General features: G+C 44.9%; 1 protein-coding gene across 3 annotated transcripts in view; it reads left to right on the top strand.

The window, feature by feature from the left end:
- Window positions 1–17,692, top strand: part of LOC147008814 (laminin subunit alpha-2-like) — a 212,048-nt gene that overhangs the window by 75,604 nt on the left and 118,752 nt on the right. For 2 of the 3 annotated variants that reach the window (XM_085863848.1, XM_085863847.1), the window contains exons 9-15: window positions 1,138–1,258; window positions 1,488–1,676; window positions 4,730–4,909; window positions 8,215–8,390; window positions 9,122–9,201; window positions 9,303–9,465; window positions 10,933–11,001. In XM_085863848.1, the coding sequence (XP_085719974.1) occupies window positions 1,138–1,258; window positions 1,488–1,676; window positions 4,730–4,909; window positions 8,215–8,390; window positions 9,122–9,201; window positions 9,303–9,465; window positions 10,933–11,001 (978 nt within the window). The remainder of the gene's footprint in view (window positions 1–1,137; window positions 1,259–1,487; window positions 1,677–4,729; window positions 4,910–8,214; window positions 8,391–9,121; window positions 9,202–9,302; window positions 9,466–10,932; window positions 11,002–17,692) is intronic. The other variant, XM_085863849.1, reaches the window with a different exon arrangement.

Raw genomic sequence — 17,692 nt, 5'->3', positions numbered from 1 at the left:
TCATTCTCTTCTCACCATCAAGCGAGATCCAACTCCCAATTGACACCGGCCTAGCTTATGATGCCATGTTCGGGGCACTGGACGAATGACAAAAAGCAGCCATTTGCCAGAACAACCGAGCGAAAAAGTGAAGCACTCACAAAACGTCAATGGGCAAACATCACCTCCCCGTTCAGCCCGACGAACAAGAGGCAGCCAACATCCATAGAGCTGCCGAACGGGGCATCAAACTTCGATGGAAAAAGGTGGTCCTGCAGTAAATGATCCACAGCCGTGTTTGACCATCAAAATGAATTGTTCAGGAAAGGCCTGTGGTGTGTTTAATGACTCAAATGTCCTGTAAGTCCAAAGTGAAAATGATAACCAAAATATAATGTGTAAATAAATCATGTATTTCCAAGCCAATGTGTCTTGATGTAAAGGGAATAAAATGAGTCTCCGTTGTGCTCATGGCTATCTATCGCTCATGCGGAAATTAAAACCGACATAAAATCATACATCATGAACGTGGCATAAAGAGGAAAAGGTTATCCCATACAAAAAGAAGGGGGACCCGTTCTCTACCCTTCTGTAATGCATCAAAGAGTTAAAATCCCACCAGACAAGGGGATGGATCTATTCTGAACATGCATTTATGGAAATAACTGTCTGAGGACCTGGATGTTGTGTTCATTACTCGGATCCGATTCTGAAATCCATAACAATATGTATGTTTGGTTATTTGTCTAAAGAAAATGTGAAGAAACTGGGAAGACCCATACAGGATTACGTAGCGCGTGATACGAACACATCTCCCGTCAATGTGTACCTTGTACGAGAAGCGAAGTGTTGAAGATCCATCACACGCACTTCACCGTTGTTTTTGTTTCATTCGTTCGGTCATTCGCCGTTGTGTTCCACTTTACTCTCATTGTCGCTTCAGACTATCTTCGGATGCATTCACCCCACCCCCCCCCTTTTTTTCTTTGAATTGAATTTAATTTAATGGCCAGTGAAAGGAAAATTTCCATGTTTTTATGTGGACAACGTTAAAGAATATCCAATATCCAATATCCAATATCCCTTCATAATACAATACATGATAATAGAAAATACATTGTATCTTAATCAACAAATGTGGGCATGTCTTTTGTGTAGGTGAATGGGAACTGTGCATGCAAACACAACACCAACGGCATGAATTGTGAACAGTGCAAAGATTTCTATCATGATACCCCGTGGAGGCCAGCCAAAGGGCCACAAACAAATGCTTGCAAGCGTGAGTTTTCTTACCCACTGCTAGTCTTATAATACATAAAGTTCTTCAAAAGAGGTAAACATTGCCCCTTGGTGAGTTTCCCAGTAGGTTTTTTGTATGCAGCCATGTTTTGTCGACAAATAGTTGACACGTCTCGTAGCAAATCATGGACCATCTTGTACTTCTCAGTTTATTCCAAACTTTACTTGTTTCATGTGAAATGTACTTGTCTGACTCAAACGTGCAACAGGTTGTGAGTGTAATGCACACTCTGAAAGATGTTATTTCGACCACGCTTTGTATATGTCTTCGGGAAACGTGAGTGGTGGGGTGTGCTTGGACTGCCAGCACAACACCACCGGTCAACATTGTGATACATGCCGTCCCACGTACTACCTCCGACCAGGCCGCAGTATCCGAGACCCTGATGCCTGCCAGCGTAAGGAGAATGCATGTACAGCCTTGAGTTAATCACATCTTGTAATGCGAATGCACTTGATCTTAAACTCCACACCATCATTTCCTCCTTTAGAATTATTTGCTGTCACCTACACTGTCATGTTTGTCATGTATCTGGTACCACAAAGGTGAAAAGTTTTGCATGTGTTATTGTGGTGGTAAGCTGGAAAAATATGTTTTACAAGGAGCTGATACTCTAGGTCACCCTCCTTTTGAGTGGTATGGGGAATAGATCTTTGTACTATGAAAGCTAAATCTTGAACAGTTTTTGACATATCATCGACACAAGCCAAGTTACCAAGATGGTTGCCATGGCAACATAATTCAGTCCATCACAGCCATTATCTAATCAGGTTGAGATAATGTCATGAGGAATGTATGTCTGCAATATGAACGTTAAATGTTCAACAGTTTTTGAAATATCGCGCACACTAAAGTACATGGGCAGATGGTCGGTCAGTTGGTTGGACGGAGCTCATTTTAATGTCCCATCTCCGACCTTGTCAGACAGGTGGGGGACAAAAATATGTGCTTCAGCAGAATAGACAGTGATATGACCAAGGCCCACTCCCTGAGAGTAAAGAAGAGGACAGTGAGGACAGTAACAAGGCAAGGGTCAGAGTGTAGTTAATGCATTGAATAGTCAGTCTCCCGAGTCAGGGAGTTGCATCAAAAAGAGGAGATGGGTTTAAATTGGAATTTGATAAGTAACTAGAAGCATTGGAAATAGAAGGGTACAAGGATATTTGCAGGATGTATAGGTAGCCTCCGTATGGATTAAAGTAGCCAACCACCCCCCCCCCAAAAAAAAAAAGTTGGAAATGTGCTTCTCCACAAGGCTGCCTCATTACATATCAAAACATAAGTCTGTATGCAAAACATTGGACAGATTGGACGATATTTAGAGGTCGCTGCCATTTGCATTTTATTTTGTTTTTTGCATTTGAAATAAAAACCCCAAAATTTTCAATGCTTTCCTTCAAAATCCAATGAGTTGACAGTGCTATCATGAGCAAATGAATTAGAACTCTGCAGTGTCACAGTGGATAATAGGACAGCACTGAAAACTCGTTTGTCCAATAAAAAAAACATCGCCACATCAATTATTAATTGGTCTTCAGAGCCACCTTTGTCTGGCCCTTGAATAGGAAGGTCTTCAACGAGTATATGGTCTTAGACATCCATTGCGTGTTGTGCATTGTGCCGGGTGTGCGGAAGCGTGGCTCTCCATCGGAGGATCCACCAAGGAAAACATGGCAGAGCTGAAGCAGCTCTCCATAGTCTTCTCTTGGTGTCTGGCTCATGATCGGTCCACATAGATTGATGTCATCTCCTGTCGCAGGCCATCCGGCATGCCAATGAAGAGCTCGTCACTGGTGAGCCGGAAGTTAGCCTTGTTGATGTAGTGCCAGCTCTTCGGGAAGCATTTGAAGTGACCCATCTCAGGCCTATCAGTTGCTCCCAAGGCGATGGAGACCAGGTCCTACAGCATCATTTCAAACGCATGATGGTGGCACGCAATTCAGATAAGCGCCTTGTCCAGGGCCTTTTCAATGAGGGTGCAGGTGCCCATCCTCAGCCTGGTGTTGGGGGCCATCATGTCGAAGACCAGTCCCTGGACCATGGGCTTGAGCTTCCAGTCCTCCAGCGCACAGTACCGAGTGCCACTCCTCTACAACACCGGTACAATAGCTTATGATGAACGTGTAACACACACGACCATGGATGAAGATGGAGACTGTGACATTGGTGGCTATGCTCCTGGCAGAAGCAATATTCCAGTTCTAAACAGGGGACAAAAACAATATGAACCAAAAAAAGTCATAAAAGGTCGGGATCTCTAAACATGTTCCGATCTGTCCAATTTTTTGCATGCAGAGTCCTGTTTTCAGGTGGAACAGGGGCAGCCTTGTGGAGCAATATATTTTAAACATTAATTTTTTTTACCCTATGGTCTTGGTGATTGGGTAATAGTATCTGGTATTGGTATAGTGTATGCATGACGGGCTGAATGGCCTCCTCCTGCACCAAAGTTCCTTGTTATTCCATTTTTATATGTTCAAAACAAAATTGTCCTCGCATACATGGGTACAGGCACTGCTTGTTAATGATGCAACTTGCAGAACAAATTGGAAGTGAAATTGGACATGCTTTTGCCAGATCTTTGCAATTTAACCATCAATGACAGGACAATAACAATCAGTGACAATCAATCAACATCATCAATGACATCATCAATGACAATTTGACACGCTCTTGTTCATTTGACCATCAGTGATAGAACAATGGGAATAAGCACATTGAAGTGAGTAATTGTGAAATGTCAAATTTGTCTTTGCTTGTATCATTGTCAAGAATGTCAAATGTCAAGCATTTATTTCCACAAACGTTTACAGCACCTCTCGCAAACAATTGTGTTTGAGTGAAATGTTTAATTTACATATTTGTGTTTTTGGAACACGAGCTGTTTATTCAAGCAGAAACAAAAAACCATTTTTACCAGAGCTTTGCACCACTTGGCCGTGGATTTAAAGATTGCTTCAGGAGGACATTCCTGCACAAATCAAATGATGAATTTCTACCTGACTCTACTGGCGGTGCTTTTGGATGTCACAGTGCTGCCTCGATACCACAAGAGTAATTCAAGTGGAGTTATGAACCTGATTGTGATTGGGCAATTTCGAAGGGACTCACCAAATGTATCCCATTCTTAAACTGCCATCCAAGCATTCAATCAAGTGTTGCAGAGTGACACGTTACCTTTGAATGTCATACTGCACACTTTGTCCAAAATTTAGGGCATGCTCATGTAGTATTGACACTTTAATGATTAGCAAGGTGTGGAAATCCAATTACATTTACCACCAATATTCCTATCACCACCAATATAAATTTCCGAAATGTTATACATTCGCGATTGAGTTAGAATGCTATACATTCCAACAAGGAATGTTGGATCAAGAGATGCAGAGCAAGAAGACATTCACATGGTGTGTGTGAATAACCTCATGTTTGCCCGACTTTCACTTACAGCGTGCAACTGCAACCCGCTGGGAACCTTACACGAAGGGGCTTGCGACCCCATCACCGATCCGAGTACTGGTGCGGTCGCGGGGACTTGTCATTGCAAGCCCAGGGTGCAGGGCCCGCGTTGTGAGCAATGTCTTCCTGGACACCATCGTGTTCGCAGAGATGACCCGGGCAGTTGCAGACGTGAGCATTTAACCACACTTCCCAAATCTCTCTCCCGTGTTTGTTTGATCCTTTAGTGGGAAATTATAATAATAATAATAATAATAATAATAATAATAAATTGCAGTAACGACCATCTTAATTTCATATCTTCGATAAATGTTCATCTTTACCTTTTATAAATAATGATTTAGACATATCTAAATGTTCTCCACCGGGCGTAGTGGCGTAATGTAAAGTGCCTGTAATCCGGCTACTCGGAGGCTTGGGTTGGAGGATCGCTTGAGGACGGGAGCTCTGCGCTGGGCCACGCTATGAGAGGGTGTAGGGCAGCCCGGAATCATGGCGAAACCCAATCCTTATCCCTGTGTCGTAAGAGGCGACCAGGGTTGCATCAGGAAGGGCATCCAGCATAAAACCTGTGACAAATCAGTATGCGGATCATAACGGATGATCCGCTGTGGCGACCCCTAACGGGAGCAGCCGAAAGGCGAACAACAACAACATATCTAAATGTTCTCCAATTTAATTATCGCAGTAAACAATGCTAAGTTATTCAAAATGCCCAAAAGGATCATGGAAAATCCGCCACAGTGGCTCTTTTGCTGTACATCACGATGAGAATTTACGTGCAGCATACATTTTTCATCAATAACGGGTCAGAATTCAAACACCGCAGTGCCAAAAAAGATGACGTTGGAAATACAATTACATTCTAGCAAATAATTAATGGCGATGAAGTTACAATGGCACAAGGAGAAAATAAAAATGGCCGTGGAATCCCAACCACAATGCTGAAGGGGCTGTCACACCTTGACGATTTAGCCAGCGTATGCTGACTTATGCAAAATTTGTCTAAAACGCTGGCACACGTCGAATACGTTATGGGTAAGTTTTGTTTACGTTAAGAGCACGCTGAAGCACGCTGGCATACGTCATAGTACACCGAGTACATCGACAAATTTTCAGCATGTTGAAAATTTTTCGACGTATGCCAGCGTATGACTCACACGTTCCGCATACGCTGGCCATAAGTTGTAGGCACGTTACGCAATCGTTGACACATGTCGACACACGTTACTTGTAAGTTACTCATAAGTCGAAACATGTCGAGGTAATGTTTAGCGTACCCAAAACTTATTTCTAACCTATGAGTAACGTGCTTTGAACCTATGTGTAACGTATCTCAAACGCACATTGACATATGGAGACGTATTTGACATCTTCCGGACGACCACAGAACTTACTGAACGTGTTTCTAACTTACAGCGACCGTATAATGGCGATTTGGCAGCGTTTAGGGGAATTGGTATGTAAAAATGGGCTTCACAGGAGGAACCCGTCAGTGTTCCAGACTTTTATTTTTTTTTTCTTCAGTATGACGATGATGTTGACACTTCGATTTCTAGTGCGGTTATGATTTAAATCGTTGAGCGGCAGCCTATGAATAGCCTATGCCACGTAATTGTTGACAATACGATGCCGCTCGCTATGCATATGTTAGACTATCGTTGGGCATACGTTGTGAACACCGACAACACGCTAAGCATTCGTTGGTATAAGTTATCTATAAGTTATCGAAACGTTCTTTGTACGTTACTAATATTTTATGCATTTGTTCAACTCGTTATGAATACGCCAAAAACTTTAAAAACATCAATAGTTCAGGGTAGAAAAACATTAAAAAAAAAGCCGAAGAAAACTTCGAAGAATGCTGCAAAGAAGTCTCCTGGCCGTGGCCGTTGACGCGGACGCAAGGAGGATCCATCATCACCCACACCCTCCGCACCACACTCACCTACTACTACTGACATGGACCTACTACTACTACTACTACTACCACTACTACTACTACTACTACTACTACTAATGCCACGCTCACCGACTACTACTACTACTACTACTACTGATACTACAGACATGGACATGTACTCACCATGGAGTCTGAAACACTGACGGGTTCCTCCTGTGAAGCCCATTTTTATCTTCCAATTCCCCTAAACGCTGCCAATACGCCATTATACGGTAGCTGTAAGTTAGAAACACGTTCAGTAAGTTCTGCGGTCATCCGGAAGACGTCAATCAAATACGTCTACATACGTCAATGTGCGTTGGAGATATGTTACACATAGGTTCAAAGCACGTTACTCATAGGTTCGAAATAAGTTTCGGGTACGCCAAACAATACCTCGACATGTTTCGACTTATGAGTAACTTACAAGTAACGTGTGTCGACCTGTGTCAACGATCGCATAACGTGCCTACAACTTATGGCCAGCGTATGCAGAACGTGTGAGTCATACGCTGGCATACGTCGAAACATTTTGAGCATGCTTAAAATTTGTTGACGTGCTCGGCGTACGACGATGTATGCCATCGTGCTTTAGCGTGCTCTTTACATATACAAAACTTACCCATAACGTATTCGACGTGTGCCAGCGTATTCAGCAAATTTTTCATACGTCGGCATACCCTGGCGAAAACGTCAAGGTGTGACGGGGCATGACGGTGATGTTGACACTTCGATGTCTAGTGCGGTTATGATTTGAATCGTCGAGCGGCAGCCTTTTAATAGCCTATGCCACGTGATCGTCGGCGATTCGCTGCCGCACGCTATGCATACGTTAGACTATCGTTGGGCATACGTTGTGAATGCCGACAACACGCTATGCATTCGTTGGTATAAATTATCTATAAGTTATCGAAACGTTCTGTGTACATTACTAATATGTTATGCATACGTCCAATTCATTATGAATATGCCAAAAACTTAAAAAACATCAATAGTTCAGCATACGCCAGCGTTTTAGATAAATTTTGATACGTTGCCATACGCTGGCTAAAACGTCAAGGTGTGACAGCTCCTTAAGAGAATGAAAAATATACACCAATGGTATTGGAAGAGAATGAAAAACGGGGCAGAGGTCCAATCACATGTGGAGAGAATTAATAATTGAACAGAAGTCCAACCGTATAGGGAGAGAAGGAATAGTTGAATAGAAGTCCAAACTTACTGCGAGGGAATGAAAAAATGGTACAGAAGTCCAACAATGGAAAGCTAGAACGAATAATGGAGCACAAGAAAAAGCATAATGAGAGTTCAACAACACTGCTATATAAAACAGAATTGCACTTGCATTACACTTAATATAAAGTAGGATCGGAAGTCCAATTGGACTAGCAGGCAATGCTCAAATTTGCAGGTTATGCTTTAACGAATAAATGATCAAATTTTTAAACTACAACAGATAAATCAGCAGTATACAGTAGTAATGTACAGTATCCCATCTCCTCTTGTCCTGATTCCCTCCTTTCAATGTCGACAGCAATTGGGATAGAGTCGATTGTCCTAGCCCCCGTTGCAGCACAACCGCCGATCACACTGCCTACCTGCCGGTGCGACCCCCTTGGCACGGAACCGGGCCACGTTTCGTGCAACAGATACACGGGTGCCTGCGTCTGCAAGCGCTTCACTACGGGCAGGGATTGCGGCCAATGCCTGGTATAGTTTTGTGAGAGTTGTCTCGCTTAATTCCTGATTCTCTTCTCGTACAGGTTGTTATCTTTGCTAACTCCACCACCAAACGTGGACAGAGGTTACGTTTCCACCCCTGTTTGTCTGTGAGCAGGATATTTCAAAAAGTTATTGACAGATTCGGACAAAACTTGGTGGAAAGGTTGCAAGTGTGACAAGGACGAATTGATTCAATTTTGGTGAAGATGCAAATCCGGATGTGATAATTTTTATAATTTTTGTGTGATTCTTCACCGTTGAGATGGGGCCAAAAACGACATATAGCATGATATTTTAAAACGTTGTGGATGGGTTATGACAAAACTTGGGTGGATGAGTTGGGTAGGTGACAAGAACGAGTTGATTCGATTTTGGTTCGGTCGGCCTATCAGTGGGATACAAAACGTAAACTGTTCAGCCTGGCAGAGATGTGGGCTCGACTAGTGTCATTCTAGTTTTGAATTGAATGAAGTCCTGTCTGGGTGTGTGCTTCTCCTATTTGTCTTGGAACCCCTTCTTCTCATCTTTGTCACCTTTGGAGCTTGTGGAAGGCGATGCACTCGATGGTTGATGGGGTTTGTCTTATGGGACCTTTAACTCAAGTGGTCTTTCAGAAAAAAGTTCCTTTGGTGTCCCCTCCTCTCTGCCCTCCATTCATCGCAATACTTATCTCTGCATATAAAAACAATTCCCTCATTTCCTCACCTTCTTACCTCCAGCCGGGTTTCTGGGGGCTCAGCAATGATAAAGACGGTTGTCGTCCATGTGAATGCGACTTTGGAGGAGCTCACAACAACCGGTATTTTTCCACTGGCATCAACGATCCAGCACTTTTACCTTGTTGGGCAATAACAACAAGCTCCTCTTCAATTTAGCTACCGCTCTCCCTTCCCTCCCAAGGTGCTCCCAGCAAAGTGGCCAGTGCTCCTGCCGTTCGAACATCATCGGCCGCACATGCGACCAGGTTCCCTTGGGACACTTCTGTATGCCTTTGGACATGTACACGTACGAGGCAGAAGAAGCCAGATTCATTGACCTACAACCCATCCAAAAGCACCCAGATGTGGGTTGACCTCTGGAAAGCTTACTTCACTTTCCCAGAGTTTTTTTCTTTTGTTTGTATGCAAAGATGTAAACAAAATGTATCTAAATTCCTGTAGAGTGGTTAAAATAACTGTGAATATACTCCATTGGGTTATAACAACCATATTTCTATCTCGTTTGTTCATCATTTTTGAGGGCTGACATTATGACCTGGAGGTATGCACACTCACCTCTCAGCTGTCTAGCCTGGGTTTGAATCTTGACCCAGCTATAAACTGTCATCCTTGTGTTTTACAGGCAGGGTTATTCATCAATGTGTCTGCCGTCCCTTGGATGGACGTTAAACGGGAATTCCATCTGCCAAAATTCGTTGGTGGACATTAAAGAGCCCACGGTGTCTTTCGTGAAGAGTAGGCGAGCTATCGTTGGCACCATGGATAAATTCCAAATTCCTGCGATAACCAACAGAGGGCTATGCATCAGCAGCAGAGCCCTGCCCTCAGCCAGTGATGCTACCCCGCAGCCTTGCGTTGCATACGAGCGGAGATAATTTTTGTGTAATATGAGTGTGCAAACACATGATGGGTAAATATGCATTTTTCAGTTCTTTAATGTTATGTAAAGCAGATAGGACTGGCAGGATACCATAGACTTGAGGTATGCACACTCGTCTTTAACCTGTCTATTCTAAGTTCTAATCTCGATCCTGTTATAAACTGTCATCCTGGTGTTTCACGGACAGGGTGAGGCATCAATGTGTGCGCCATACCTCGCATGTTAAGGATCCCATGGTGTCCTTCGGGAAGAGTAGACAAGTTACCTCTGGCACCCTTGCCAAATTTCTGGCCTGAATGAGTACTGTCAAGGCAAAGGCAGATCACCAAGTAAAATCCTTGTGAAGATGTACTGCTCCAGGAACACCAACGCTCGGCTGTGGTAGGAATTTGTAATTTGTTCAGGGTGCTTGCTCTTTGCTAGGAAACTAGATTGCTCTTCGTGCAGTGCACTGTGGGATCGTCAACATCCACAAACTCATGCTGGCAGATGGGACACCCAGTTGAACGTCCATCCGATGGACGGCACACATCATCGATGCCTCTCCCTGTCTGTGAAACTCCAGGATGACAGTTTATGGGTCAGGATTCGAACCCAGGCTAGACAGCTCAGAGGTGGGTTTCAAAGCCTCTCGGGCTCCACGCTATATCTTGCCAGACACCACCCAAAAGGAGGCTTCAACATTACTTGTTCAGGGGAAGTCCATCAGTTTCTCCTGAACTAGTAAGATTATGTGAACACTTGAAGGTTTGCCAAACACCATAACAGTCAAGTTGTTCCAAAAGAAGCTTCACACCAAATGTCAGTCTTGCAATGCTAAGTGAAATCAGCTTGTCTGTTGGCCTACACTCCAGTTTATTTGTTTATTAAGGAAAATCAAAAATTGAAAAATCTTTATCGGTGTTTAGTCCCGTTTTATTCTGCACCACAGAAAAATGACACGAGAGAACAATGTGATTCTCCACAACCACAGATACCACCACGTGGTCCTCGCCCAATGGTGAGGGCACAAAGTTCTACAACGAATTCACTTTTTCTCTTGACATTTTTTTTCAATACAAAGTCGAGGTTCATGGATGATCTCGTTTCTGATTGTTTAATTCCCCACATGGTTGTAAGTCTGTCTGAAACAATCCGGCAAACTAAATTTGGTACCTCCCCATTGCCAGAAACTTTTTATCTCTACGTAGCTTTTCCTTCCTCACTATCCCAACCAACAGCTTCTTCTGGGTGTTGTTATATTCATTACTAGCAAAGGTACCTGCAATGCCGGTTCCCTCCTACCATCCCTTCCGCTACCTCATCCCACACCATACCCTCCCTCCCACCTAGTCCCAACCCACCCTGACCCCATCCCTCTCACTTCGGACTCCCACCTCCTCCCTCCGCACTCACTCCCCTTCCCCATGACAGGAAAGTTACAAATTGTAAGAAATTAACTGTTTAAAACCCCTAATAAGGTGTATAGTGGTAAAAAAGAAAAAACATGTGATCCTATAAAGTTTCATCATGATTAACCTTGAGTAATGTCACAAACAAAATTTTTTTTTTGGATACCAATTTTTTTTGGATGTCAAGGCTCATATAAGAGCTAATACACAGAAACATGCAACAAGACCGGAGGCAGGGGGGGGGGAAGTACAAAATAGTGGGGAACAGAGACAATAGGATATTGGCGGAAGGGAGAGGGATGTGGTGGGGTACATGCGGTAAGCAAGATGGTACTACAGTGACTTTCAGGACAGAAAACAAGAAATTTGAAGGTGGTTTGGGGTGGATTAACGGTGGTAGGAAATAACAACATTTTAGATGGGGGAAGATATGAGATGTTGGTGAACAGCTGTTTTGAAGACCTGGAGAGAGGAGTGGGATTGAATAGAGTGTGGGAGTTTGTTCCAGACATGGGGAAAAAGAGGAATGAAAGAATGAAGGTGAGCAGTGATTCGTGATTTTGGCAGTTTCACCACAAGGAGGTTTTTGGCAGACCTTGGGCACAATGAGGAAATAGGGGGGACCGATCACACACAGCGCAGTGGGGGCAAGGCTGGAGAGGAGACGGTAGAAGACAGAAAGATCACCCACCTGCCTCGTGATCATCACACCCCATGATCCAGTGAATCCATGTCTCCCCAGGCCCGACCCAGACATCTGTTAACCTCTGGCTCACAGCCAGCAGAGACATGAATATCACTGCTAAGGTAAGTGAATCTCTCCGTGACCTCAACATCCTCACCCTTACCAGGCACAGACAGGACAGCAGCATCAAAGATGTCATTGAAAGCCTGGATCTTAGTTTTGACCCAGGAAACCCATAATCTCAGTGGTTCCGACTCCGCATTCAGCACCTCGAGGGCCACCAAAAAGATATTGAGTCTTTTTCTGCATTTGAGTCTCGAGTCTCTGCAAAGATGTCTGCATCATCTGCAAAATCAAGGTCAGAGATCTTGCCATTCCCAAACGATGCACCGCAGCTTGATCTCTCTGACATCCTCCCCAGAATCCAGTCCGTACAAGTGCTGAAAAGTGTGATGGCCAATACACACCCCTGATGAACTCAAGTAACAACTGGAAATAAGTCAGAGATGGTATCACCACATCACACAGCACTCTCAGCACTAGAATATAGTTTAGACATCAGAATGATCAGTTTTGGTCGCACCCCACGAAGACCAAGAATCTTCCAGAGGGCATCCCGATTCACTGAATCAATCGCTTTACAGAGATCAACATTGGCTGCAAACAGCCCCTGTGAAACTCTCGTCTGTGTTCGGTGATGACCCGAAGGGCAAGGATACGGTCAATCAATGTTTCTCTTTGGTGTAAAGCCTGACTGCTCTGGGCGTTGGTGATCAAGGAGATGGTGATGAACCCTATCAAGAATTATCCGAGCAAAAACCTTGCCCAGCACTGAGAGCAGGGTCACCCCTCAGGAGTTGTTGCAGTCCTGGCGGTCACCCTTCCTTTTCCAGAGAGGGACAACACGGCCCCTTTTCCAATCAGTTGCGATAATGCATGTGTTCCAGGCAGAGCACAGAACTGCATGCAACGACATGAGTACAGCATTTCTATCAGCCTTGAGAAGTTCAGCGTGGATGCCAGAGATCCCAGGAGCCTTACTCCATTTCAACCGGTTCACCGCAGCCTGTGTTTCCACAAACTAAGGTGGACCACAGTTGATTGGAGGATCAGCAATCAGGATAGGAACACTCAACAGCTGTTGGATCAGCTTGGTACACCCGCTCAAAGTAACAGGCCCAGCAGGCCTTCAATTCGGACCTCTCTGTCAAGAGCCTACCACCCTCCCCTCTAACTGTAGTACACCGAGGGATGTGTTTGAAGGAACGCAATGCACAAATTCCCCTGGAAGCAAGACGAGAATCACTTGACCACAGGTGATGCACTTCCCCCTCATAGATTCCTCGCACATGGGCCTCCTTTTCACCCTCAGCGCACAAAGAGTTTTGCACCTCAACTCCCTTACCAGCTCAGCTCTGCCATTAAGCCTGGTCCCACGACTCTAGTCAATGGTGTTTAGTGTCCCTTGAGAGACAAAATTCTTCTTCGCCCTCCAGTGAGTTCCAAGACATCCACCGCAACATCGAGGATCGTGGTCTTGAAGGCACTCCACAACTCCTCAGGATTCCCCAAAGCACCCAGACCCCCCAAATCCCCACTCTTCCTGTTTTCGCACTCCTCAGCCACCCTCTCATCCTTGAGTTTGCCAGCATTCAGCCGAGGCTGGGATGGTACCATTCTCCTGGATTTAAGCTACCACAAGCCTGTGGTCGGTATTGAGGAACTGAGTAGTCCGTTAGTCCCTGCAGTTCTGGATCATCCTCCAGCGACCATCAACGAGCACATGGTCAATCTCCTTTGTCACACCAGCATTGGAATACCAAGTCCAGCGATGAGCTTGTGGTCAGTGAAAGCATGAGCCAGCCACCTTCAGTCCATGACATCTTGCAAAGTCAAGGAACTTAGTGGTATTCTGGTTCACATTTCCATACCCATGGGGACCAACACATGTATCATAACCATCCCTATCAGTTCCAGTCAATGTATTGAAATTCCCCAAGTCTAGAAGAGTATCTCACCTGTGGCACTGATCAACCACAGATTCGAGCCTGGCATAGAACGCATCCTTCACACTGAGATCACTCGCTTCAGTCAGAGCATATTCAGAGACAAGGGAAATGACACCCAAGTAGTGATGAATCCTTAGTCACATTATATGCTCGTTGACCAATGTTACCTCAATTTTCATTGGAGTCAGCTTGTTGGACACAGCTGCAGCAACTCTGTGTGCATGGTGACCATCAGAGTGACCAGACCAATAGAAGGTGTAACCACCCAACATGATCTCGCCACTATCCAGTTTCCAAACCTCAGAGAGTGCGGCAATACCGGTGTTGAAACGCTTGAGCTCAGATAATAACAGAGACAGGTCATCATCCTCTCTTAAGGATAGCACATTCCAGGCATCCACCCGAAGGGACCACATCAGTTTAACTTAAGGAGACCGCCATCTGGTGGATGACACCTCTGCACCACCCCAACACATACTACCGCAATCCAACCCTGGAAGATTACCCTGTGGTTTTCCTCCTTTCATCAAAGAGTGGGGGTCCCCAAGGCTTTGCCCCAATCCCGTCATCTGGTGAGCTGCCCTGCAGAGGGCAACTGCGCATGAGGTGCTCCCACAGAGTGGGTTTTCAATTTACTTCTTGCATTTTTCTTGTGTTTTGCGGAGTGTAGAGTTTTACAGTGGATGGAGTGCAAATCCTGCCACCAACCTCCGAAAAAAAAAGTAACCTAACTGTAGGAGCACGGTCACAGACACCGTTGGGCACTAGATATGGATGGCCGTTGTCTCACAAGGAGCTCCTCTGCCTTTTTACAGGAGCTCCTCCACTGGGCCATTGGGGCCGTTGGCTCACAAGGAGCTCCTCTGCCCTCCGCCCTTTGGAGATATCAATGATCCTAAAAAGCCTTGGTTTCCATGGCGTGAAGTAGAGAGGTGTGAGGAAGGAGCTCCACCCCAGAGTGGAAGCAGTACTCCATCAGACTGTGGATGAAAGCTTTGTCAGTGGTTTGGAGTTCAGGTGTGCCAAGGAAGGGCTTTGTGCAACGTAGCATGCCCAGTCGGCGACTGGCTTTGGAGGCCAGCTTGAAGATGCGGTTTTCCCACGAAAGGTTGTTGCAAATCGTGAGACCCAAAAGCTTGATTGAAAGGACTTCTTCAAGGGGATTGTTGATAAAGTAGATGGGGAGGGGGGGTTCTAGACGGTCCTTTCAGAGAAACATGGTCAGGGTGTGAGATTTGTCAGGATTGAAAGACATATTCCAAGTGTTTGACCAAATTTTGATTTTATCCAGGTTTGCAAAGAATAAAGAGGCTGCTGCCTGCCTATCAGAGGGATGAGAGATGGTATGGCAGAGGGCGGAGTCATCAGCAAAGAGATAAAGAGAATTTTCCAGAGAATCTGAGAGAACATTGATGAAAACCAGAAAAAGCACAGGGTCAAGAACACTGCCTTGAACTCGAGCCTGGATGGGAAGAGGAGTTAGGAGAATTCCATTAAGAGCCACGTGCTAACTACGACAGGAGAGGAACTCTGCAAGCCATGAGTGGGGATTGCTTTGGAAACCATAGGAAGAGTTTCGTGAGCATTGCAGGATACCAGACAATATCAAAAGCTCACGATATATCTTCGGCTCTGATCTCATGTTTGTCATTTAGGGCCTCCATCCATTGTTGCGAAAGCAGAAGCAGCATGTCCCGGGTTGAGTTACCTGGTCCAAATCCAAATTGATGGTCAGAAATCAAGCGATTGGAGAAGAGGAAGGATTTGACATCGGAAGCGATGATGGATTCCATTATCTTTCTGATGATTGGGAGAAGGCTAATTGGTCTGTAGTTCCAGGGATCGGTTTTTGCACCTTTTTATGCAGAGCGGTAATGTTTGCTGATTTCCAAGCAGATGGCAGATGTCCTTGAGTAAATGAGAGGGTGAATAGATCAGAGAGAGGGTGCACAAGAGCAGCACAGCAGGTTTTGAGAACCTGGTGGCTGATGCCATCTGGACTGGTTGCAGAATCTGAGTCAAGGTTTGACAGCAAGCTCTCCACTTTGCCAGGAGAAAAGGACACAGAGTCCAGGAACAGCTGGGTGCAGCTGGGTAAGGTGGGTACATAAACGATGTGTTTGGGTCACAAGATTTAGAAGCAAACACTGAGTTTAGGCATTCAGTTTTTTTGCGTGCCTTATTAGCGGTGCAGCCATTTTAGGTAAGGGAGGGGATGGAAGGGGAACATAGAACAGAAACAGACTTAATTACTGTAGATGCCACCAAGATTTAGAGGAGGGAGACAGATTTGAGAGTTCTTACTTGAAATGAGAAAGATGTTGTTTCCTCGCTCTCCTGAGAGTAGACACATACTTGTTCTGAGCTTTGTGGAAGGAACTGAGATTGCCTTCAGTAGCATTTGCCTTCCATGAAGCGAAGACAAGTTGTTTCAGGACAACTGCCTTGTCATTAGCTTCAGTGTACCATGTGCGGGAAGAAAGGTAAGACAACTGAAGACGAGATGGGATAAATCTGTGTGTGAGAGAGAGCAAATTTCTTTGAAACAATTCCCAGGATGAGTTGATGTCAGAGAAAGTGGAGATGGGAGACCAGTCTCGAAGTTTGATGGCTGCTTGAATACCCTGCCAATCGGTCTGAGTGAAGTGCCAGACTCGGCACTGAGGTGGTTCTCTCATAACAGCCAGAGATGACCGCTTATACAAGCATTTGGTTTACTTTTATGTCGAAGACAACATCGCTCCAGGCTCCCAATGAAATGAAATAACATACTAAATGAAAGCAGATGCACAAAAAGGGGAAGCAATGCATTCTCGTGTTAAAAACAAACAAACATACCAGATGACACCGAGGCACTGCACAACATTGCGGGGCCTGAGATTTGCATGATGATCCATCAATCATTTATGACAAAGGAGAATAGGATGGTTTTTTTGTGCGTTAAACAGAGTGAATTGTATACCCGAGGTGACTACTGAACACACACATACTGTACACACACACACACACACACACACACACACACACACACACACACACACACACACACACACACACACACACACACACACACACACACCTTTTTTTGCCTGTGAATTCACACTGTACGTAGCACAGGTTACTGAACTGCATACATAATATGTCGTCATTCACGTCACCTTACTACGTCGCTCACTCAGAAGTTGGCACTGCCGTGTCATAAAAAGATGTGTTTGGACCCCGACGCTTCGCTGATTCTGGAGAAGGAGGGATCTTCTTCTTCTTCTTCTTCTTTTAAGTTTTATGGTATTTTTCAGCGCCGTGAGGCTCTATAGACGGCACACGCCCAGATATAGCAGCGATGAACGAAAGAGCCTTCAGATACTGTGTGGATTTCCCGAACACTCAAAACCGCCTTGCAGAGTCGGAAATGCTTCTGGATCAAATGGCCGAAGATGTTTGGCAGATATGACATGCCAATCCCCACCTTTGAAATATATGCGATCTGGCTCTGTCATAGAGAGTGAATTAAAAAAAAAAACAACAGATGCTTCAAACCAAGCAGCTTGTGGAGCAATCGCCAAGTGGCTTATCGGGGAACTGAAATGTTTCGACCACCTCTGCTAA

The sequence above is a fragment of the Eptatretus burgeri genome, chromosome 18 (genome assembly GCF_056783735.1).
Source record: "Eptatretus burgeri isolate ZD-2024b chromosome 18, Ebu_testis_v1, whole genome shotgun sequence".
NCBI lineage: Eukaryota > Metazoa > Chordata > Myxini > Myxiniformes > Myxinidae > Eptatretus > Eptatretus burgeri.
This window is presented reverse-complemented; position numbering and strand designations above follow the sequence as displayed.